Genomic DNA, 25,037 nt, shown 5'->3' on the forward strand with positions numbered 1-25,037 from the left:
AATGCCCATGCGTCTAACCACAGGGCATACTGAAGCTGTTCTGGCAGCATATTGAATATTTTTAAGACACTTTCTTTGGTGTTGCCTTTATTTTCACTATTACCTGTATTATAGTTTTCACCCTGAGATTTGTGTGGCATTTCACAAAGCAGGAGCAATATAATAAATACAACAATACTTCATGAAGCTTTGTGAAATGACCCAACAGTGTTTATTCCTGGTGCCTGGGATAATCAATTCAAACATTTGTAAAACGGTTTAACACAAAGTAAACACAGTTAAATACTCTACCAACAAAAACATATTTGACAAAAGAACAAATTCTACAACTTAAAGTAGTTCACAGTATATTCTATCAATTACACACCTCATGAAGCCTTTGAATTCATGGTTTTGACACATTCCTAAGCCAATAATTTGATGACCGCCGGCGTCTATCCGGACTCAAAGGGTATCCTACTGAGCAGCCACAAAAATCTCCATGAATGCAAGGCTTCATGACGTGTGTAATTGATAGAAAATTAGTCATTTGGGCATGTTCACACTGACTGTAAAAAAAATAGGCAGCACTTCTTCATAAAAGGCGTACAGTGTGAACACACCCTAATAACTCAGTTTTCTGATCTACAGTATAAAGATAGCAATTCTACTTGAAAAACAAACACCTGTGATGGAGACGGCTTCCTCCTATTGTAAGTTGTGGAATGCTGACAGTGGTCCGATAATTAAGTAATTTAGGTTAAACAGGCTGAGGAAAGAAAATAACTTGAGATGAACAGTTAATTTAATTTCAACCACGGTCCCAGGAGTAAGCAGGCAGCGGAGGTGTTCCGTCAGTGTTGAATGTCAGTTTGCTTTCCTCTTCTTGGTTCGGTACCGCCTCTTCCTCTGCTTGTAGAGATGCCGGAAGTTGATAAACAGTCCTGTGCATAAGATTAGCGTTACAACACAACATTTACCATCTGAACAATTTGACCAGAGAGTGTTTATATGCAGAGACTCACCCAGAAACATGAGAATGAGATAGACGTGCAGGACATAGGAGAAGCCAATGGACTTGCCAATGGCTTGGGGCAGAATAATGCTGAAGAGTTTTGTCTCATCAAAGATGGGAATGGACTGGATCACAGCGACAGCTGGTGGGATAAGGAGACGTTTTTTAAATTATTTTATTAACACTGAAATGCAGTTGATTGTCTTCTATTGAAAGAAGTGAGAGCAACCTAACCTTCAGCTAAAACACCCAGTGGGTATAGTGGTATCCAGATGGTGTACCTCAGCCAAGTGAGGGTTTTCCACTCTGTGTCAAAACAGGCCAGCATGTAAAATGGATACCTGGAAATGGATAGTAGTACAAAGGCAATAAAGCATTTAAAGACAAGATATGTGGTAAAATGGCCATGCAGTTCAGCGGGAGAAAGACTGCACAGACTTATAATCATAATTATTAGAAAGTTCTACCCCCATGCAGGAAACTATTCAAACATTGTCAAAATATATTCCTACTGACTGAAAGGGTTATCAGAAATGTCAGTAATCCAGCGTGCGTGAAATTCACTATGAGCATCAGTGTCCACTCACCGAAAAATCTCGATGGCACTCCAAAGATAGAAAACGAAAAATACAACTGGCTTGTTATGCATTTCCTCCAAGCTGCCAAAAATTATGAAGAGGATAAAGTTTCTCCCAACCACCTGGAGATAACAGCAGAACACACACCATAATAACACCCACACAGAAATAGGCATCGGAAGGACATTGCCAAGTGACGTCTAGAAAGTGGGCAATACTGGTTTGACATTATTAAAACTGTGGAAAATGAAAATACAGTACCTGTATAAAAACTGGTACAACTCCAGTCCTCACTACACCGAAAGCAGCGTTGAGTACCTCAACTGATGCCAGTATCTGGCAGAAGAACATGACGTCCGATATGGTGTGAAATGTGTCATAGAGAGAATCTAAAAAAGGGAAAAGCATTACGTGTTAGGTAGAGAATCTCAAAGGTTTTGCTTGACTCACACAGTGAGACCATTGTAAGAACAAAATAATGAATCCTCACCTTGACCAAAAATAAAAAGCCGTACAGTCATGTTCACAAAGATCCAGGAGAAGCCCAGGAACTGCACAAGGTTATAGATGAACAAAAACCCAGCTTTCACACTGCTAAATGCTGAAAGGAGATGGATTAAATTAATGGACATGTAGTAAGGTGTAAACACAACAAAAAAGATCTACATGTTAGATCGGCTAATATCAGCGAATACATTTGGTGTAACAGGAAAAAAGTAGGGGGCCTAGACCCCTGGGGGACCCCAGTCAACGAAGTATATATAGGGTTTAAGTGGTTAAGATTTAAAACAATGATTGATTGCCCCAGTATATGTTTGGTCAAATTAACATTTGTGACGACAATGTGTTGAGTATGATACTAGTTCTGGGTGCTGTATGATACAGCTTTGTATGTTGACTGATATAGTGCATGCCTAACATAGCTGATATCTCTCATAAAATCAGCTCACTGTTGGTTTCATCTATTTATGCTTTAAATCTCTTAAATCTCTTTTGTTGGCAGTATGAGCTACGTTATCAGCATCATGAAAAGCACTGTATTCTGAAACTCATCTCATCACACAATAGGATGATAAAAAATAAGAAATAGTGAGAATTATGTCAGTGAAGTTATCTTACTGCACCGGAAAATGACACTAGTATGTATAAATGTGATTCCACATCTTACAATATCTTTAATCGATCTGATTCAGCTGTTTTACTTGACCAAAAGTCACTTTTTTTTTTTATTATGTGGGTAAAGTTTCTAATGTACTACAATTAACACATTGGGATTGCTATTTGATAGTTTCAATTGAAATAGAAGCCTTTAATGTTAATACAGATCAAAACACTTGTACATACATTCCTTTGGGGCTTTGGAGGCCTTCAGTCTGTTTTTCCTCTCCTCCTGTCAGAAGAAAAACAAAACAATATTTTATTCAGGTTTTGAAAAAGTCTGGTACCTCTTGTGTTTGACTTTTTTAAAACCCAACATAAATGTTACCGTGGTCAAACACTTCTATATTAACACGCATCATGTGAACAGTCAGCTTCCTACAGTATCATCACCATTGACATTAAGTCTTTTTTTAGAAGCGTACATCGGATGCACGAATCGAAAACATCAGAAATTACATCCAAAAACACAGAGCATGAAATATATATAACGTGTTTAAAATGTATTACTTCAATTTAGGCTGTCCATGTAGAGGGGGGGATGCATGGTAAAAAGTGAGCATACTGAAGTGAAATGCAGCTCTCTCACCTTCTCACGTATTTCCATCTCAGCGTCTGACTCGTCCAGCCAGCGGTCAAAGTCTGGTGCCAGAAAGACTGGTTTACGCTCCTGCATGGTCAGCCTGTCCCACCACCCGCTCTGCTCCTTCTTCACTGTAATATTCACCTGACGTTCAGTTGATTTATGCATCACCTGAACATACATACAAATTAATTCATGAGCCACTAACTATCAATACAAAAATAACACTGGACAAATCAATTGAGCTGTGATAGAAATGTCCAACATAATTGCATGAGTCAGGAATAGTGGACTGAAAAATCTATAAACCTGGTGCAAAGCAGGCACACACCTCTGGTTTCACTGGCATGAAAAATGTTAGGCTGAACTCGTACTCATTGTCTCCTTTAGCACCATGTCCTTGGGCTGAAAACAAAAATGAAATTTAAATGTTAATTAATTTACCATTATTTCTAAAATGTAACATGTAACAGTGCAGTTGAGGAAATAACTCACCTCTGAATTTAAGCACATTTTCATGTACTTGGACGTCAATATTCTACAAGAGATTACAGATAAGCAGTTGGTTAATCTTACTTCAGCAAAATTAGTCTAGAGACTACAGGCACACTTTCTGACCATACTTTGCAACCAGAATGCAATTAATGCAATTAATCACTTAAGCATAGTTCAAATAAACAATCAAATAATGATATATTATCTTCCAAACAACATTAGCTAATGACTACTTATTAACTAACTTATTACTTGTTTTTACTACTGTACCACACATCACAACCTCCACACACTTCAGGGGTGACAACAGCCCCCCTGGCACTGGCACCTGCGTGATATCATATCACACTATTTTAATAACAACGACAGGCTGTCGTTATTATTAAAATAACAACGTTAAAGAGACCTAGGTCCCTTTGTTGACTATAGACAAACATTTGCATGAAATGCAGATACCCATCGGCATGCAGCTGTAGATGTGAAATTGTATTCAAAGTAACTTCCAAATAAGATGGCAGGTACAGTGGTCCCTATAGGGCAGCTGTCTCAACAAGCCATATTCGTTAGACATGATTGATTCGTACACAAATTACCAGTGGTGTAAAGCAACTATTAAGGACATTTACATTCACACAACAATACAATGCGATTTTCATACATTGGAAAAGTTGTGAAATGGGACATTCTGCATAATGAGTACTTTTTTCTACTTTTGGTACTTTATAAGTACATTTTGATACCAATACTATTGTACTTTAAGTAAGTACATTTTGAATTTCCACCACTGACACCTCACACAAAACGAAAGTTACGGAAGGCAAATTGTGCGCATGACCGCATGTTGAGCAGCAAGAAAGTCTCATTTATACTTCAGTTGAATGCTGGTGTTGCATGCAGTAAATATAGCAGATATACAAGCTCAGGGTGAGTTTGTAGATTTACTATTTGCTGAGCACGACACCCCGGCACGCAACTGAGTATAATAACTGAGTAATAAATATAATAACCTCCAGCTCACCTGTGCGTCTATGAGCTCCACACGTAGGAACACTTCTTCATGACGTTGGGCCCAATAGACGTGAGGCGTGAGGATGGCCATTATGATGGTTATTTAAGTTTAAATGAGGCTTAATGGCAAATTCAAGCACACACTCTTAATGACAGGGGCGCCATTGTATGCTAACGACACGGAGGCTAGAGCGGATTAATCAGAATACAATGTTGCCAGATGTTGTGAGAGAAACAAGCAACCTATTAAAAGTTGAAAATCTTGAAGAAAATGTGAGAACATTGGAGTTTTAAAAAAAAAACATTTTAACAACGCGCAGACAAATATTAATTTGGGGCGTCTTTGACTTGAAAATGTTTGAGAAACACTAGTTTAAACAACATAAGGAAACAGGCCCAGATAAGCAAATACACTTTAGAAACAACCCCAAAAAACCGCAACCCCGGGCAGTAACAACTATCAATATTTACAAGCAATTTACTAGGGGGAAAAAAACAAAGTCGCTTATAATAAGCGGACATGGCAACATTGGCAGAATATTCTGCAAACGTGTGCGTACTCATCCTCGACGTCCGTCGGCGTAGCAGCGTGCTCGTTCACGCCACGGTCAGACGGACATTGTTTACGGAAGGCGCGTTACTTAACACTCAGCCGGCGTCTTCTTTTTATATTAGTATTAGTATTGATGGCCTGTTAATATGCAGACCGACTGTAATGTTACTCAAGCCAACTTTGACTTGTTGAATTCCTGTGGTAAAGTCCGAGTCCTGGTTGGTGTGACGGGTAGTGTCGCAGCGCTGAAGCTGCCTCTGTTGGTCTCCCAGCTTCTGGAAGTACCTGGGGTGAGCTGAGCTGCTTCATTAGCTGGACTGGCTCCAATCGAACCTCTTCCTCCGCCGAGATGAGGTCCCGCTGCGTAGGCTGCCGGCAGAGTGCGACACCGGTGAACGGTGGCCAATATTGTTGATTCTTACCTTTTTCGCACATCGTATCCAAAAAGTAAAGATATTCTCCCCTGCTCTCAGATGTTTTACATTTTAGCGGTCATTAAAATCTAAGCGACGGGTTGAAACAAGCGTTTAAATCGCTTATTTAGTCAGCCTGTGGCCAGTCAACCCCGTCCGCATGCGCAGTACTGCTCCCGTTAGGTTGCATTGGGAAAACATGGCACAGGCTGACTAAAAACCGATTTAAACGCTTGTTTAACCCCTCGGTTAAAATTTCTTGACCGCTAAAATTTAAAACATCTGTGAGCAGGGGGGACGGCCTTTACTTTTTGGATACGATGTGCGGAAAAGGATAAGAAGTTACAATATTGGTGCACTTTGCCGGCACCCTACACAGTGGAACCTCATCTCGGAGGCAGGGAAAGGTTCCAAACGGGGCTATTATCTGTACATGTTTATTTGGTCCGACCTGTGCCTGTGTGTATCCACGTCTGTATCCTCTATAGAACTCATGCACGAAGAGCTTTAACGTGTCTATTATCTCCCTAATAAACATGCATACTCTAACCACTAGATGACGATGTTGACTTTTTGCATTACTTTAGAGTCCATGCTTGCTTATTATGCCACCTTCACCTTGGTTTACACACATAACTGTACATACTGCTGAGGAAGATAAAGATCAAGAGAATTAGGCCAATAGAGCACTGCCTTTGGGGCAAATGTCTTCCACATTCTCCAAGTTAATTACTGGTCATGACTCATACCACTAGCAGAATGAGAACAACAACAGCATATTCACCAGCACCTGCTAAGAAATAACGTTAGCTCTAGGACCTACCAGCTATCATATACCCTGAAGAAGGCATTTGTGCCGAAACGTTGGTAACTTTTGCGTCCTATAATAAATTTGCACTTTGGTTATAACGGTGTGTGCGGCCACTTTTTGTCTTCTGACAATTTACCTTTAGATTTTTCTGCCGTGAGCCAGCACCACTACAAGGACCTGGTGTGCGTAGCATCTTTTTGCACCTACCAGCTACCAACCTTAATTTTCATGTACAAATGTGTCTCTTTGTTTTGCCTACTATGCCCTAGGTGGATGTGCGAGTGGTCACCACAGAGCATGCCAGGCACTTCTATGACCCTGCTGAGGTTACTGTGAAAGTCTACAGTGACAAGGATGAGTGGGAGGTAGCCTAATGACACATTTCTCAAATGCCTTTATTGCTCACCTACGTTCCTAGCTGCACTGATACATAATGTTTCATAATTCACATGCCCGATGACACTGCACTGTTCTAGCTGTGGACACAGCGCACTGATCCGGTCCTGCACATCGAGCTGAGGCGCTGGGCAGATCTATTTGTCATCGCCCCACTAGACGCCAACACCCTGGGCAAGATCGCCAGTGGCATCTGCGACAATCTATTGGTGAGAGCAGGCTGGACAAAGCTTGATGGCCCGCCGCCCAAATGATTATTACTACACAGTACACACAGTACACACATGGGATATTTCTCAAATGAATAGCCGAAACGATTCTTGGGGGCTGATCATTGTTTTATTATTGACAGACATGTGTGGTAAGAGCCTGGGACACCAGGCGACCTCTGCTGTTCTGCCCTGCTATGAACACTGCCATGTGGCAGCACCCCATAACGGCACGACAGGTTGCCAGCCTCAAAGAATTTGGATATGTCGAGATCCCCTGCATTGCCAAGAAACTAGTGTGTGGCGATGAAGGTATGTTGTTATTTCAAGAACAGGTATCAGTGTATCACAGTTTTCAACCTATCACCTATCAAATCAACTGAATCCTCATGACCATCGAAGCCATGTATATGTTTCTCAAAACCGTATGTACAGAAAAGTGTTGGTTTAACTCTGACTCTGAGCGTGTAATAAAGTAGTAGTTTCTGTGTACGTAATCAACAGCAATGACACAGCTCATGAGTCATTATGCTGTGTTTCAGGCATTCTAACAATGCCAGTAAGCAACAATAGAGCATTTTTTGGCGATTTTGTCAGACATCAGTCTTGGCATCTTATTGTTGACAGAGCAGGCAATAAGATCATCAGTTTCAATGACACAATTCTGAAGCCAATTACCTGCTGACATAATTATATTTTTCCATGACATACAATCCTGATGGAGGGGAAAGGAACTGGTTGGAGTAATGTGTTCCAAAAAAAATGATTGCCCATTTTTGAATTGCAGTGATCACATCACTTCAAAGCAGGACTACTCAGCATTGAGTGTGCAAGACCACATGGGCAATACTAGAGGGCAAGTAAAGCCCAGTCCAGACCAATGCAACGACTTGCAACTTATAACCACTTAGTTGCAACAGAACGAATAAGAATCAGAACTGGTAAGACCTGGTGAGACCTCTGTTCACCTTCATTTATATATATAATTTTATATTCATTTTATAAATGGGGACCAAATACATGTAATCATTTTTAATGACTACTATGTATATTATCTTGTAACCGGTAACCCAATATATCTGTTACAGTACAGTCAGTATAATCCTTGCACCTATTGTATGTGTTTCAACTCTCTTAAAACTTTTGTCCTTGCATAAGAGAGAAGAGTACACATATTGTCAAACTGGTTATTGATAATGATTATCATATTACATTTTTCTCCCCTCCACCCCTCCCACCCCCCAGTTTTATAGCCAAAAGAGTGTCTATTTGAATTTGAAAAGAATTGCCTTTCAATTTCGTTGTACTTAGCCGGTCTACCACCACAATATTGAATAAAGTATGTTTCCCACATACTGTTTCCCAACCCTGTCACGGTGTCTGAGTGCTAAGCATGCACTCACCCACTGTGACAGAATGAGCTGGGAAACATGAATTCAGTCAGCTGCCGTGTCGTGCGAGGTGAATGGTGTGTGTGTGTGTGTGTGTGTGTGTGTGTGTGTGTGAGAGTAGGAGGTGTTTTAGGTAGAGGGGGGGCCGTGTCAAGTCCTGGTCCAGCCTATTGTCTCAGATCCTTCTGTGACAGGTTTGTAGTATAGATTTGCGTAGGCAAATACCTGTCCTGTAGGGTTTCAAGTTAAAAGGAGGAAGGCCTCATTTGACCCTTCGGGCGTTTAGGTCCTTCCTACGTCAAAGCGTCCGTACCCCGACACTGCGTCCTCCAGTCCCAAGTGTGTCCATCACCTTTGAGTGTAATCTATATTGATCATAGTATGTTGTACAGCCTACATGTAGGCAGCAATGTAGCGTTGTTTCTGAAAAGCAGAAGTGCTTAGATAATGTTTTATGAATGTAGAATGTTATTTAATTATCAAAACAAAGTTATTGTTAACATGTGAATTACGACAGAGGTGTTTAACGGTGCCAGAGCAATCAATGGTTACATCCCTAGATTACAGGAGGAGGGGTCGCACTTCCTTTTGTGAAAATGGTCTAGCAGTGAGCGCAGTCATGCTTTGGATGAATGTCTGCTAACAACTACGATATATTATGTCAAGTAGGTGCTTTTATTTAGTTTGCCTAATTCTGTAGTCTGTAGTACTCTTCACAGACTGTGTGTGTGTGTGTGTGTGTGTGTGTGTGTGTGTGTGTGTGTGTGTGTGTGTGTGTGTGTGTGTGTGTGTGTGTGTGTGTGTGTGTGTGTGTGTGTGTGTGTGCGCGTGCGTGCGTGCGTGCGTGCCCGGAGGAAATAAATCTTGCGGTTTCAAAGCGGCCAGCTGGGCCAACTGCAGCATGGGGGGGGGGGGGGGGGCTCAGGGAGAGCGAGGTAGAGAGAAAGAGGGGGAGAGAGTGGCCATCTACAGGGAAAACTGTGGCGGAAAATGGCAAACATTTAGTGATTATTAGAAGTGGAGACACATGTAAAGGTGGGAAAGTAAGCTGTTCAAATGTCAGAGCCATGAGCGATTTATGTGTGAAGTTTGAAGGCAATTGGATCTCAACATTGATAAAGTTATTCACTTTTTATTAACTTTTCTCCATCTACAAATGAAGCATACTCTGACCAGGTCCATCATTAGATATCATTAAAAAAAATTGTCATAAATCTAGATTTCAGATGTAATAATTATGCAGGAAAATATTCAAATATGGTAGTTACCATAATAATAATCGTCTCTAGAATCTTCTATGCTGTATGACAGCTGTCAAAACTTGAAATCGACAGAAATTATGCCCCACCCACTGTTGGCCTGATGAGGGTGTGTTGAGTGCCTCCTCCTGTACGAGTCACCAGCCACTTCTTTTCACCTGACTGAGTACTGAGAGTGAGAAGATTCTCCAGGGGAATGTGGAGGTGCAAACTATCTCCCCCACTGAACAGGTGCCCCATTATTGTATAAAATACAATACAGAATACATGTAAGACAATAATTTAAGCTTAATAATAAAGGTAAGATACATTCTTAAATAAATTGTTAAGCACATCAACAAATAATGCAAAAATATTGAAATACTGATGACAGCATTTGATCCAGTTTCATGTATGGTGAAACTGGATCCAGATCAAGTATATACAGTATTGTTTACATTTTGAGATTTCAGTTCCTTCTTTTCTTTTTCTCAGTTCACTCAGTCAGTTGAAAAAGTCTTTCAGATGATTTGTGGTTGGTCAGAAAGTGTCTTTACAAGTTTCCTTTCTTCACCATCACTGTACAGTTGTTGATGCAATCTTGGAAGTGGGAACTCATTAGGTAAAAGAAGAAGAAAAAAAAGTCTTTGTTTTAGCATCCGGGGGCACTACCTTCTTTTTGGTGAAAAACAGGAACTCGTTTTGGATGGGAAAAACAATTCTCTTCCCAATCTGCATGAAAATTGTATGTTTTTTGTCTCATGGTATCTCTTCCTGAACTCGAATACTTTTATCCTTTCTCGTTAGCTGTCGTTGAAAAGTAGTAGTAGCCTATTACTAAACAGGTAACATATCTGGACCGCAAATGAACACAGGAGTGGTGCTGGCCACTCCTGTAAATGTTTTGCTCCGCCGCTCCCCTGATAATGATGTGGTTCACATTCCAACCAGCACATCCCCTCAGGATCAATCTTTAAAAGGTCAGGCTTGCCCACCCCTGCTTTAGATACATTCTTAAGAACAAAGGCTGGCGGTCTTTGATGGTCTTTGATGAGGAGTGTGAAAAGGATCCCTGTGGATAGAGAAATGTAAATTGGCAGACAGACAGCAAGGAGTCACAAGGGTGATGATTCAAGATTCAAGAGATTTTAAAAGCTCATAGTGTACTTTACAAGTATGTGCAATGAAATGTTGTGTGGCAGGCTCCACACCCTGAAGAAGGCAGCATCGCTGTCCGAAACCCTGGTGTACACTTTTTTTTTTTTTTTTGGTTCTCGTAGGAAACGTGGCATCAGTAGCTGAAACTGTGGCAGGCCGTGAAAACAACGTCTACTGTAATAAAAACGAGGTTTAAAAGTAAGATAAATAATAGATAATAAAAGTTATAGTAGAGTGTAGAAATGTTTAAACTGATAGGTGTGGATAAGAAATGAGTGTGTGTGTCAGTGGTGTAAAGTTAATTTTACAATACTAGTCCATACCCGGTCGACACATCCGTGGGGGGATATGCGCACATGATCTGGCAACCCGGGAGGCAGTTCGTCCCATAGCTGGGCAGCCCCGTAACCATGGCGACATTCTTTTACACAAAAACGCTAATAAACAGCTGAGATTTGGTGAAATCGAAAAACGGCTTCGCAGTTCCATGCACATGGTAATGGTCAATGCTGTGTGCAAGCATTGCTGTGTGCAATTTCAGATAAATTGGTCCAACCACTGAGGAGAACCGGGCGTTTTTGTGCACACAGCACAGACAGACAGACAGACAGAGGTTTGTAGAATTATAGGAGGATTTAAGTTGTTTTGGGATGATCTATACTTCAGTTTAAATTATCACAACTTATACTTTTAATTTACTACATTTAAAATAAGAAATTTATAGTTTTACTCCACTATATTAACACACCTCATAAAACCATAAAATAAAATATGAATATAATTCATTGTAAGTCTCTCATCCTCATGATTACTTACTTACTTACGCCTATAGCCCAACTTTGGGCATAGGCCACGAACAAGTGCTCTGCAGGCATCCCGGTCCTGGGCCTGTTTCTCCAGCTATCCCCATGTGTGGCTAGATCTCTTCACATCTGCATCTAGGTCACGCCGCCAGGTGTTTCTTGGTCTGCCCCTCTTCCTTCTCCCTTGTGTGTTCCAGAACAGGCCGTAAGGGTCCATTTGGTTTCATTTTACACTCTCAAGAGTTAGATCTATAAGGGGTCCATTTGGTTACCAAATCTCCACCATTTAGCTGGGGACCACCTGGAACCCCCTCAAGGACCACTGGTTGAGAACCACTACTCTACAGGGTGTTGTCTTGTTCGCTGCCACATCCTCATGATATTGGACTGTATTCACGCAAGAACATCTGGTGCCGTCATCAAGACAATTTGCATGCATGCATGTGTGTGTGTATGCATGCATGCATACGTACGTACATACAAGTATACAGGAGCTCATGAGCCCCAGTACACACAGGCAAGTTTTCATTGATTGTATGATCACTGTAGTTTGCAACGGCTGACCAGCCGAACTAAAACAAAACTTTCCATTATTGCTGGCTCCAGTATTACTATAATGTTACAGATACTATAGCAAAATAATAGTTTGTTACCTGTCCAGAAGAAATAGAGCAATCTGGGTGTCTTAAAATGTATACAATCGCTTGCCATCTGTAGGCCTCTTTCTGTTCATCAGTGTTATTTTGGTAGTTGTCTTGAAAACTATTACATTTTATGAATTCAGTTTTTTGGGCATTGTAAACAAATCACGTGTGTGCATGTGCATGATTGACATACTGGTCCCTCATATAGTTCCCTTTCAGGTTCTTATAAATGGTTGTCCGCCTGTGAACTCCATTGATTACATTTGTGCCTGAGAAAAAAATCAGTACAGCTTCTTCTGAGATGTAAACAGTCAACAAATTTTTTCTGTCACATCCATCCTCTTGTTATACATAAGAGTAAGATAATGTTCTGTAATTTTACATGATGTTACATAGAAGCTGCAAAGAATCAAACCAAAGGTACACCTACAGGGCGCTCGGGTGGAAGTTGTGGGTTTGAATCCACCGTGGTGCGTCCGGCTTTGTCGAGCGTCTATACGAACACAATTGGCCCGTGTTCAGGGGAGGGAAGCCGGGTGGGGAGGGTGATATTGGTAATTGCACGTAATCCTACAGGCTGGGGCGGCACCTGTCAGCGGGGAGTGTTGGGTGGGAGGAGTGGGACGAAGGCCCTAAATCCTCCCGGTGGGGGCTCCTCACTGGCAGGTGAGTCAGTAGGATACAACAGCAGTGACAACACAGAGATGTGTGTGGGGAGGAATTAATTGGCATTACTACTAAATTGGGGAGAAAAAAGGACGGTAAAAAAAGAATTGGCTACTCTAAATTTAAGAAAAAGAAGGAAAAAAAAGGTACACCTACAGATCTCTCTAAGTTCATATCCATCATATCCATAATTAGTTACTGACTCTATGACTGATATGCAAGGTACTGGACAGCAGGTACAGCGGAATACAGAGGACACAAAGACGATGTTTACATTTGTAACTTGAAAAGGAAGGAAGCAAGCACTCAAGACGAGTTTTCGAAGTACCAAAGTACAGGGTGCACGGCTCAGGCAGATAAAGTTCATAGAAAGGAATGCCAGCACTCACTTAAGTCCATTTAGGCTCTTATTTATTTAGGTCATAGCTCCCCAGCAAACAGCGTCAAAACCGGACGTTTCGGCCCAGAGGCCTTCTTCAGCGTATAATGACATCACACTGTTTTTGTGTCGCTTATAAAGGGACCTTGGTGCAACGCACAGAGCGGTCCGGGTAACAACAAAATAAGACAAGATAAGACAGTCATTTTTTAACACAAAGGGTCACCATAAAACAGAAAATAAGTATATAGAAAAAAAGAAAGAAAGAAAAATAATTATTACCTAGAACACAATTTTTTTGCAGTAAAGCGGCAGTTTTACAACCTTAGTCTGTGCGAGTCCCAGTATTTTTTCACAGAATTCTTAATATCAATGCACAAAGGGGAATAGGTAGTGGACAAAACTATCTTTGACTCCCCTGCACAAGCAGGTTTTGGAGTTATATTTGTACCTGAGGAAAGAAAGAGATTCAATACAGCTTCTTCTGAGATGTAAACTGTAAGATAATGTTCTGTAATCGTGTGTGATGTTACTTAGAAGCTACAACGTATCAAAGGGTGCACTTACAAATCTCCTCTGGGTTTATATCTATCATATCCATAATTATCAGTTGCATTGTTAGCTCAGTATTGCAATCAAAGTGTGCCTTGACCAAATGTTAGCTATCTACACAGTGGTCTGTTTAATATAACTCACTATGCTGGGACAGATGTGCTGAGATATTACTATATAAGGCCATATGAATGGATGCTTTGGACACGCTCCGTTAGTGTGTGTGTGTGTGTGCGCGCGCGCGTGTGTGTGTGTGTGTGGCAGAACTTGTCTTTCTAAAACACTTGAGTACACTTGTAAGCGGTCACAGTCTTGCTAATGTATTGAGCATATGCCAAGTTTGAGTTGTGGACAGGCCAAGTTTAAGTAGTGAACAGGCCTATATTCAGATGTTAAGTCCTTGACTGACCGTCAGACATATACTGTATATATGCTGCCAGAAATAGACAGAAAGGCCTTATTGTCCATAAGTGATAACTCATCAGTTGTGCACTAAACATAAACATGAAACATGACATCTGTAGATGTCCTGAGCGGGTCGATGCAGGGACAGGGGTAACCAGAAGGTACAGTATAAACTTGCTCGTCAGCTTAACCGAACAAGGGGTCTACAGAAAATCACGATAGGGGTGAATCTAAGGTGGGACTTCGGTGTGTGTGTGTGTGTGTGTGTGTGTGTGTGTGTGTGTGTGTGTGTGTACTTGGAGAGTGTGTATGTGCAACCTGCACGCGCCCAACTGTGTCTTGTCATTGTGTGCTTAATGTCCTCAAAGTCACGCATCCAACAAGCTTTGAACCGAGCAGATTGGACCTTCTGTTCCAGAGATAATGACAATGATAATGACAATAACATATTGAAAACGGCCACTTTCGCCATAACATTTTTGTCCCACAATTTTGTAACCCATTTTTCACCCAGTGCTAATGCCTAAGCTTGTAATCCTGGGCGCTACTCTCCCTCTGCCAGCCTGGGGAGAGCCCCGCACTGAGCTCATGCTTCCTTCAATGCATGAGGAGTGAGCAGGCCGCTTCTTATCACCTGACAGGGGGTTTCCCTGGTAGGTCGTAGCACGTGGAAGGAACACAATATCAATGTATATTATTACTTGTGTCTGGGTAGCTCAGTTGGAAGTGCTCTTGACTCTGAACCCCAAGGTCATGGGATCAAATTCTGGCAGTAGCAACGCAACATATGAGCAATCCTGCTCCCTGGGGTATAGAGCATTTAACAGGTTATACAGGTTGTAACTTATGTGTTCTTTTAAATGGCCATGGCCATTGACGTGGCAATGGGCACTTAAAGTTAAATATTTGAAAAACTACACATTATTTCAAAGACAAAGCATAGGTGGCCACAGTAAGTTTGAATGAGTTTCTAAGTGAAAGTACAGTATGTATGAGGAGTAGGGTGCCAAAGTTTTGAGGAGAATATAGTCTATAACAAGAAAATATTGTTCCTGAAGAAACAATGTGGGCTCTCTTTAAGACTAAAAATAGTAGTAAACAGTACAAATTCAGTCAAGGTCCCACGCAGTGCTCTCTTTCTGACTGTGTCGAATGTGAGTGTGTAGGCTTGGCTACGGTTGATCAGCTGTTTCCATTCTCCATTCTTCTCATTGTCATCAGTTACGCCCCCGCTTGGTGCTAGGTGTATGGGGTGGGTGTGTGTGTGTGTGGGGGGGGGGGGGGGATGTACAGAAGTATTGGCATCAAAATATACTTTAAGTACCAAAGTAAAAGTACTCACATTTTCCAAAGATTGTCAAACTTTTTCCAAAATAGCAGATCTACAATCGGCTTTTTTCGAATAGTCAAAGTAGAGGGGGGTATGTCATGTGGTGTGGGAGGTGGGGTGGCGGTGGAGTATGGGGTGTGTGTGGGGGGGTGGGAGTTTTGGAGCTTGAAATGTACAAACGTTTTAGCATCAAAATATACTTCACAACGTTCAGCACGGCGACTCGCTCGGCGGTGCCTCTCGTTGCTCAAGTCCACTAGAGATGGTGAGCCTCCAACGTTGAAACTGTTTTTTTGCCAAACTACTTCCTAACTTAATATTAGGGGCTGTAGTCTGTTCTCACCAAGTGGGCCGAGTGGTCTGCCTCGCTGGGTGGCGACAAAAACTATGCCTAAACCTAACCTTAATCCTAATAAAATAATTTGTGACGCATTTTAGATCATATAAATAAGCAACGGCGGGAGCAGGATTCATTCCTGCGGCGCTGATATAGGGAGTCTAATGCTTAATGGTGCACTCCACAGACACGTCTGGTGCTACAGGGGCTTGGGAGTTATTTAACGCGGTCCACTCATGTGAGAGGCAGTTCCGCGTGCGTCACAGAAGGGGGCGTTGCCAAGTTGTTGACAAGGCAACGAGCTCTGGCCAATCAGAGGCAGGCGGGGGCGGGTCTTTGCGTAACCGGTTTGCAAAATGGATATACGCTCCCTGGAGAACTCTTATATCCTGAGATGGGGGGGCACAACAATACATATTGGCCCTCATTTATCAACGCGGTGCAGCCCAAATAATGGGCGTACGGCGAGATCACCGCACCTTTCGGCATTTATCAATATATCCTGACGTGGGCTTCATCCTACCGTACGCTGAAATCTCACGTCTGGTAGAGAGCAGTTGTTGACTTTGGCTGCGCCCGTTTATTCCATTCTAGACCTGCGGAGCAGCATTGTCTGACTGTCTGACAGGCATCTGGACACATAATCCACTCCTAAATGTATATCTACACTAATAAATAATCCCTGTGAAAATATAACATTTTATAAAGTAATTTAAACAAACTGCTTTAACAGTCGTTCAGATAAGATTGCAGATCTGGCTGCATTGAAAATAGCAGATCTACAAGCTCACAAGCCAGCGCGATGTGAGCTTGTAGATCTGCTATTTTCAAAATATACGAGCGCTTCTGCGAGGGCACTTTCGGGAGTTTAGACCGGTGCAGCGGCGCTGCTGTTATATTTTCATGGCCACCGGGAGATCAGACATTTAACCCATGGTCCAACACACACCAGCCTTCATCCATTAATGTTCTCTCTAGGCTATCTCTCATTAATACGGAGCGGGACGGGACTCGCCCGTCCGACGGTCCGAGTCTCACTGGGAAATGGGAATAGCCTACATGACGGCTTTATTTTAGTGTAACTCGAACGCGCACTGCTCGGTATGGGTTAAATAAATGAATATACAAACGTATTCCATTCATGGCGATGTGATTGGTATCATAATATGTCATTCATGTAGGCTACAAGCCTACGTGACAAAGATTGTACCGCTACGGTACGGATTACATGAAAGACAAAGTTGGGCGGGCAGGCGGGTGTGTGTGAGAGAGAGAGAGAGAGGTGTGTGCGTGTGTGGCGAGCGGGGGAAGCTCTTTCTTATTGGCTTTTCAGGCTTTTTTTGGGTCGTATTCTGGTTCTTCATGTCGTGAAGTCGGGGCTTTTGTGAATATTTAAGGGCGTGTTATTTAAATGACGCTCGTTTTCAGACGTGAGATTTATCATATAATTTTATTCCATATATTCGGCCGTACACCAACGTCAAAGTCACATTTATCAACGAATCCTACACAGACGATCCGAGCGTAAATTTGGTCCCAGCCTTGATAAATCTCACGTCTGAAAACGAGCGTCATTTAAATAACACGCCCTTAAATATTCTCGAAACACTCCGATTTTACGACATGAAGAACCAGAATACGACCAAAGAAAGAGTTTCGCCGGCTCGCCTCGCCTCGCTGCCTGTCAAGACACACACACACACACACACACACACACACACACACACACACACACACACACACACACACACACACACACACACACACACACACACACACACACACACACACACACACACACACACGCGCGCCCAACTGTGTCTTTCATAATCCGTTACGGTACAATCTTTGTCAGTCACGTAGGCTTGTAGCCTACATGAATGACATATTATGATACCAATCACATCGCCATGAATGGAATACGTTTGTATATTTATTTACCCCATACCGAGCAGTGCGCGTTCGAGTTACACTAAAGCAGTCATGTAGGCTATATTCCCCATGAGACTCGGGCGGTCTGCAGACTGCAGTGATCCCGTGCCGCCACCCACGTTATAAGAGATTGGAGCGTCAGGTTTATATCCTTAACCCAGCCAGGTTGTAGCCTATATAACTCTCTATGACATAACTCCATACCATAGGACAAGCTACTGTAAGTTTGTAGACCTCACTGTCCATGAAAAGATGGTCGGGAGTCCCGACCGCGGGACTCCCGACGCAAAAGCGCTCGTATATTAGCAGAAAATAGCAGATCCAGAAGCGATGCGACCCGTTGTGAGCTTGCAGATCTGCTATTTTCAAATAGCCAATGCAGCCAGATCTGCAAGCTTAACCGAATGACTGTTAAAGCAGTTTATTTAAATTACTTTTTCACAGGGATTATTTATTAGTGTAGATTTAGGAGTGGATTATGTGTCCAGATGCCTGTCAGACAGTCAGACAATGCTGCTCCGCAGGTCTACAATGGAATAAACGGGCGCAGCCAAAGTCAACAACTGGTCTCTACCAGACGTGAGATCTCAGCCTACGGTAGAATGAAGACAACGTCAGGATATATTGATAAATGCCGAAAGGTGCGGTGATCTCGCCGTACGCCCATTATTTGGGCTGCACCGCGTTGATAAATGAGGGCCAGTATATCCATTATGGTAACTTATTAGGGCCTGCTTTATACTGCATTCATGTATTTTGATGTTTGAAAGGATAATTTCTGTGCCAGTCCTTGACGCCTTTATAGTGCAGGCTTTGATTTGGATAATAGAAAAATAGGAAGTAGATATGTCAGTGTGTTCTGTGCATGCACAGCTAGGTCACTTCGTCCCTGACATGGAAGCGTCTTTGTGAGCAGGCTGGCAAAGTGAAGGTTTTAAATTATCTATTCAGTTCATAGTAAGATCATTCAGCCCAGGACGCTGTTGAGGATGAATAAATCATACTGTATAAAATTAGATAATGGATGCAGAAGAAGAATTCTTTCCTTGGTGTAATTAACACTCTTTTGTCATGCTACATGGTGGAAAAAAGGCGCTGCAAGCCGCTCCGTTTTTTAGAATGCGCTGGCTGCAAAAAACAGTCGTCCGCCCACAGCCTGAGTTTATCAGCCGGCAGCCATAGTTTGGTGTGAAGTAGTTTTTGTTTGGCTGTTTTGTTTCTTTGTACTATGAAAAGATTTTTTTGGGCGGTGAAACCGCCCCTATATGTGAGGTTTGGATATTTGCACACCAAATCCTGCGCTGTGATTGGCCACAAATGTACCCCCCTAACCCTGCACCGTGATTGGCCAATCACAGTCTATCGTGATTGGCTAGGTAAACATGACACATGTGCATAGCCCTATATAAGAAACCATAACTTTAAAAAAAACATAACTGTGTTTTTTTAAAGTTATGGTTTCTTCCATCACTTCTTCCATCACTTCTTCCATCACTGTGATGACCACTGTGACCACACCGCCCACTTCACACTGGGTGTGATTTTTATCTTAAGTACATATGATGTGAGCTGCTTTAACACTTTGATCCAAGTGATTTTCTTATGTGTGACTTTTTAGTTTAACTGGAGTAAAAATATCTTTCAAGATATCTGTATACCTTTACTCAAGTATGGTTTTCAAGTACTTTATACACCACTGTTTATTTCTCCATGTTTAACGTGTAAGGCAGAATTGGACAGAAATCATGAAGCAGTTGCTGCTATTTGTAACATGACTGCTTGACAGCTACCCTCTCACCAAAAAGCAAATAAAATGATAACATAATAAATGAATTCCTTAACCAACCAACAATATGGGAACCCATACCAGGTGGCCCCATGTGGCCCCGCCAGGGGCCCCTGGGTGCCACAGGCACACCGTTGCTCCGATCCACAGCAAACTTGGCACAAACACTGTTATGGGGCCTGCCATCAGAATAGTCACACCAGGGGCCACATGTGGCTCCCAGGGGCCATGTAAGGGGCCCCCGGTGGCCACAGGTGCACCGTTGCTCCGATCTGCACCAAACTCGGCACAAACACTGTTCAGGGGTTTGCTATCAGAATAGTCATAGTCATTTTTAATAACATTTTTGTCCCACAATTTTGTAACCCATTTTTCACCCAGTGCCAATGCCTAAGCTTGTAATCCTGGGCGCTACTCTCCCTCTGCCAGCCTGGGGAGAGCCCCGCACTGAGCTCATGCTTCCTTTATGCATGAGGAGTGAGCAGGCCGCTTCTTATCACCTGACAGGGGGGAGTTTCCCTGGTAGGTCGTAGCACGTGGAAGGAACACATTATTCCAACCAGTTCCTTTCCCCTCCATCATGCGCCCCGGCTGACCAGGGGGAGGCAGTATAGAGCATGTTTTTTGTGAAGGTACCTACCCTAGGGGACACGAGGAAAACATGCAAACTCCACACAGAAAGGCCCTTTCACCAACCCCATCTAGATGGGCACTGAGGACACTAGAACACTGAGGGTTCTATTGTCCAGCCTGATGGTGTCTGTTGAAAATCATAAACTCTTGACTTCTGTCATGAACCAAGCCTCTGTTTCACAACACTAAGATCAGTGGTTCACAAACCATTTACCAATAGATAAATTTGATGTCTCCTCCGAACCGAAACTAGTGCAAGTAGCCGATCTACAAGCTCACAAAGCGTTGATATCCAAAAAGTTGTGAGCTTGTAGATCGGCTATTTTCACAAGGAAATAGGGTATACATTGAAACTAACTACTCTATAAAAACAAAATGTGCACACGCATTAATTGATACAAGATTGATGTTTTGTGCGATGCAATTTAAATGAAGCCTGCATGAGGTGAGGCTTGAACGGGGAACCTCCTGACTAATAGGCAAATGCCTTACCGACTGAGTTATTCTAACAGACAATGATGAGTGAGAAAGGAGCCCACAAAGATGATTTTTCTTCCTTTTTTAATGAAGCCATGCCCTTTACAATATAATTTGGCTCATGAAGGCTTCCTTTTTTTAACGTACAAACTTCTCTTCAACTCACGCAAATTGCTCAAAAATCCCGGCAGAAAAACAGGTTTAAGTGTTTTTCAAACTGCTCAAAATGGCGGAAAATCTAAGGGCGGAGCTTACTGATCAAAGAGACAGATATGTTCCTCATGAGTCATGGCACATGTGTAAGCAAGTTTCATGACTGTCGGGCAAACGAGGCATGACTTATGCCTGTTTAAAGTTAGCATTTTCAAACGATTGCTATAGCGCCCCCCTTTGGCCAATTGGAGTAAGATTGGTTTCAGTGATATTTGCAATGACCCTCATGAAAGCTTAATGTTTTCACTTAAAGAAAATCCAAATAGTCAAAGGTCAAAAGTCAGAGTGTCAAAGTTGTTCGTCATGAAGAGACGCATATTTGTATTGAAGTGTCATGGCAATAGCTGAAACAGGGCATGAGTCATACAGTTGTACATGTTCAAAGTTTGCATTTTTCAACTGAGTGAACACTCTTTGGCCAATAGTTGTTTGGCATAGCCCTCTACCATATTGCTCAGTTTCGTAAAAGGCGACTGCAAGGTAGAGATAATTCTGCCATTTATGCGTAAAACGGCGGAAGAATAAAAAAAGGTAGAGATGCAATAAGGGTCCAAAGGCCCTACGGCCTTGGCCCCTTAAAAACAACAGTACAGATAGCACGTATATGAATCATTGCATCATAGATCTGTTACAAGGATGATTAGTCAAAACATGAACAGGTAATCTTAAGATGAGAGGACAGGACAGCGCAGTTTTAAACAATTGAAAAGATGTTATAGAATGAATATGAACAGGTAGATTGTTCCAGTCAGAAGGAGCTTTAAACATAAAAAAATGTTTGGCAACTGAATTAGATGCAATTGGAACTTCAAACTAAATCTGTGAACAATGTCTTAGTTGATGTCTAGAAGTGAAAGGTTCCATAAGCTGTTTCAGTTACTGTGGATAATTCAAATGAATACATTTAAAAATGAACTGCAGCCAGCGCTGCTGTCTTCTTGATGTGGGAGATGGCAGGTTGAGGTTTTCATACATGGTACAGTGATGGGTCATATATGGACAACCAAGAACAAATCTGCATAAACGGTTGTATGTTGCGTTAAGAGGAAGAAGGTTCGTTTTGGGGGCAGTCTGATAGACTACATCAGCATAATGAAGAATTGGTAGTATGAGTTGTTGAACGAGTTTCTTTCTGACTGTAAATGTAAAGCAGTTTCTGTTAGGCTATAGGACACCAGTGCAGAAGTTGATTTTCCTGACGTTCCTGATGTTATCTATATGACAGTTGAATGATAGACCGGAATCAAGCCAGAGACCAAGATATTTGATATGATCAACTCTATGATCAACAAGCTTTGCATTGTAAATGCTGTATAGATGTCATCAGTATTGTAATGAAATGATACATCTGCTATTGTTGTAAAGGTTTCAACTCCTTGTCATAGGTGATGTCGAATACAATACAACTTTTGAATACAATAGGTGTTGGTCTAGAAATAACAAAAGGAGGTACAATGTAGAGGAATCCATCCATCTAATTAATGATCATAGCCATCCATTCATCTTCTGCTGTTATCAGGAGCTGGGTCACAGAGGTAACAGAATCCCAGACTTCCCTTTTCCTGGCCACAGGTGGCCAGAGGTGTTCCAAGGCCAGTGTGTTGATATAATTCCCCCCATCTGGTCCCTGTGGCCTCTTTCCAGCTGGATGTGTGCCGAAAGACATCCTTAGGGAGGCGCCCAGGAGGCATCCATATTAGATCCCAGATGATATCTACTTTTTCCACAAAAAAAAATTAAAGGGGTTCCTAGTATCTGTAGGAAAGTTCAGTAAAGCCCTTAGTTGTAGGGAAGATCTTGATGAATATGTTTTCATGGTGTATCTCTGTCTCTAGCCATTGCAAGGTTATATTATGTGAATCCATGCATAGATTAATATGCCAATGATTAACCCATTAAAACCGGGAAAGCATCATGTGTCATTTCAGATTTTTGCGTTGGCTATTCAAAAACAGCAGAAATACAAGTTCAGAGAGCGTCACTTTGTGCCGTGCTGCGAGCTTGTACATCTGCTATATGTTTAAAAAAAAATAATCTTCAAAGTGTTTGAAATTTCAAACACGTCTTAATGGGTTAATAATTATCTTCCAGAAGCAGGTATCTGTCAGTAAGTAACAGTTTGTTGTTTTGCAGGTAAAGGGGCCATGGCAGAGGTGTCGACCATCATTAATGCAGTCAAACAACATCTTAAGAAACCTGAGGAGAACATGTGAGCATCTCGTCAGAGGAAGACCTCCGGGTGGGCCAGATGTTCCTTCCTAGGTCCTCTCCAACACTATTTCTTTAACACCGATATTACTATTTAAAAACTTAAAATGAAATAAAAACATGAACAAGTCCAATGGTTTATTGCAGATTAGACAATACAAGTTAGTCCAAGCTGGTCAATAAAAGCAACTGAACCTGAGCACCTCAAAGCCATAAATGTTATACCTTCTGATGACTCCTCCTCCTCGCTTCCTCAATAGTACACTTACTGTATCCCAATCATCAGGTCAATAACATAATGATATCTCTATGTATTCGATTTTGTGTGAATCATGCACTCGTCAATATAAATGTAAAAACATAGCTACTATGTATACTGTAAACATGGCTATAAACCTCACAAAAAATATATTTATAATGATGCTATGGTTGAACATACGGTATGTTAATGTTAATTAACAAGTCATTAGAGAAGCTGCCCTTGTGTCTAAGGGGTTCATTATGAAGCGGAAAGTCTTCTCCCCGTCCCAAAGGGACTTCGACAGATTGGTTCCACTGCAGCCACACATTCTAATAAAGCTGTCAACCAAAGCACCTCTATGTCAACTAAGGCATGGAATATTTTGACTGTTAAATACGTGTGTGTGTGTGTGTGTGTGTGTGTGTGTGTGTGTGTGTGTGTGTGTGTGTGTGTGTGTGTGTGCGTGTGCGTGTGCGTGTGTGTGTGTGTGTGTGTACACAAATATTCTATATTCATTGTCATATAATATTAAATATTCAAATTAGTAGAATAAATATATGTTCATTCTTTATGTAGGCCTAGTGTTTATAAGGAGCAAAAGGTATTTGTGCAAAGAATTTCAGATGATTTCTAGCACGCCTTTAACAGATGGTGGCTTCAGCTTTTTTTCCCATGACTCTTAAGTGTCTAGGGTCAAACATGATGAAACCCACGTTTCCAGTGTCAGGGATGTTTATCTCTGTGAAACTAGAGCAACCACCATTTAATGAAGACAACTAACCAGCCTGGAATGTGTCTTTTAGCGGAAGAAATGTTAACAGGAACCATGGCATGATCTGTTTCATGTGGTGACCAGAAGCACACTGTGTAACAGTTGCGATTCAAGAACAGAACTTCTCTTTTGGTAATCTAAGACGTGTACTTCCTTTAATAGAGGATTATTTTGTAGACATGACACCTCGCAAACACAAGCACATTCTCTTCTGCCTGAGAAGAAACATACTCAGCGTTAAACAAACAATAGACATCATTATGATTGCAGAACAGCAAAATTAGTACATAACATTGCAATTGCAAAATGTTAGAGGTCACCTTAACATTAACGTTTGTCTGAACATTGGATTGAAACACTTTGCCAACATGTGACTTGTGGACAGTGGTGGACAGTAACTAAGTACATTTACTTGGAACTCACAGTGTGTCGTGGTGCAATGTGACCGTGTAGATCTGCTATTTCACTATTATTGATATTATTTTAAACTTTCTGGAAAGTCTTTCAATTTTGAGGGTAAATGTCTAAATTTCAATACAGCAATGCATCGATATTAAAGACCTAGTATGTAACTTTGTGCTGTGTTTACATTACAAAACAATATATACATTTTTACCCATCATTTCCATCTATACCAATATTTATCAGCCACTGGAGTAGTGTGGTGGTGTTTA

General features: G+C 41.7%; 2 protein-coding genes across 2 annotated transcripts; one reads left to right on the forward strand and one right to left on the reverse strand.

Annotated features, from left to right (window-relative positions):
* Positions 1-188: 188 nt before the first annotated feature.
* hacd3 (3-hydroxyacyl-CoA dehydratase 3) lies at positions 189-4,997 on the reverse strand. Its single transcript, XM_080438459.1, has 11 exons — positions 4,827-4,997; positions 3,809-3,851; positions 3,645-3,718; positions 3,320-3,484; positions 2,917-2,962; positions 2,063-2,173; positions 1,834-1,961; positions 1,582-1,694; positions 1,229-1,335; positions 1,005-1,136; positions 189-923 (listed from the first exon to the last, which is right to left on the reverse strand). Exons 1-11 carry the CDS (start codon positions 4,905-4,907, stop codon positions 847-849), a joined length of 1,077 nt encoding a protein of 358 aa, XP_080294585.1. The 5' UTR covers positions 4,908-4,997; the 3' UTR covers positions 189-846.
* Positions 4,998-5,456: 459 nt separating this feature from the next.
* Positions 5,457-24,954, forward strand: LOC308092524 (phosphopantothenoylcysteine decarboxylase-like). The gene is made up of 5 exons (XM_080438462.1): positions 5,457-5,659; positions 6,863-6,958; positions 7,070-7,198; positions 7,342-7,510; positions 23,276-24,954. Exons 1-5 carry the CDS (start codon positions 5,516-5,518, stop codon positions 23,353-23,355), a joined length of 618 nt encoding a protein of 205 aa, XP_080294588.1. The 5' UTR covers positions 5,457-5,515; the 3' UTR covers positions 23,356-24,954.
* The last annotated feature ends 83 nt before the right edge of the window (positions 24,955-25,037 follow it).

This window comes from Gymnoscopelus braueri (assembly GCF_963280865.1).
Source record: "Gymnoscopelus braueri genome assembly, chromosome: 9".
Taxonomy (NCBI): domain Eukaryota; kingdom Metazoa; phylum Chordata; class Actinopteri; order Myctophiformes; family Myctophidae; genus Gymnoscopelus; species Gymnoscopelus braueri.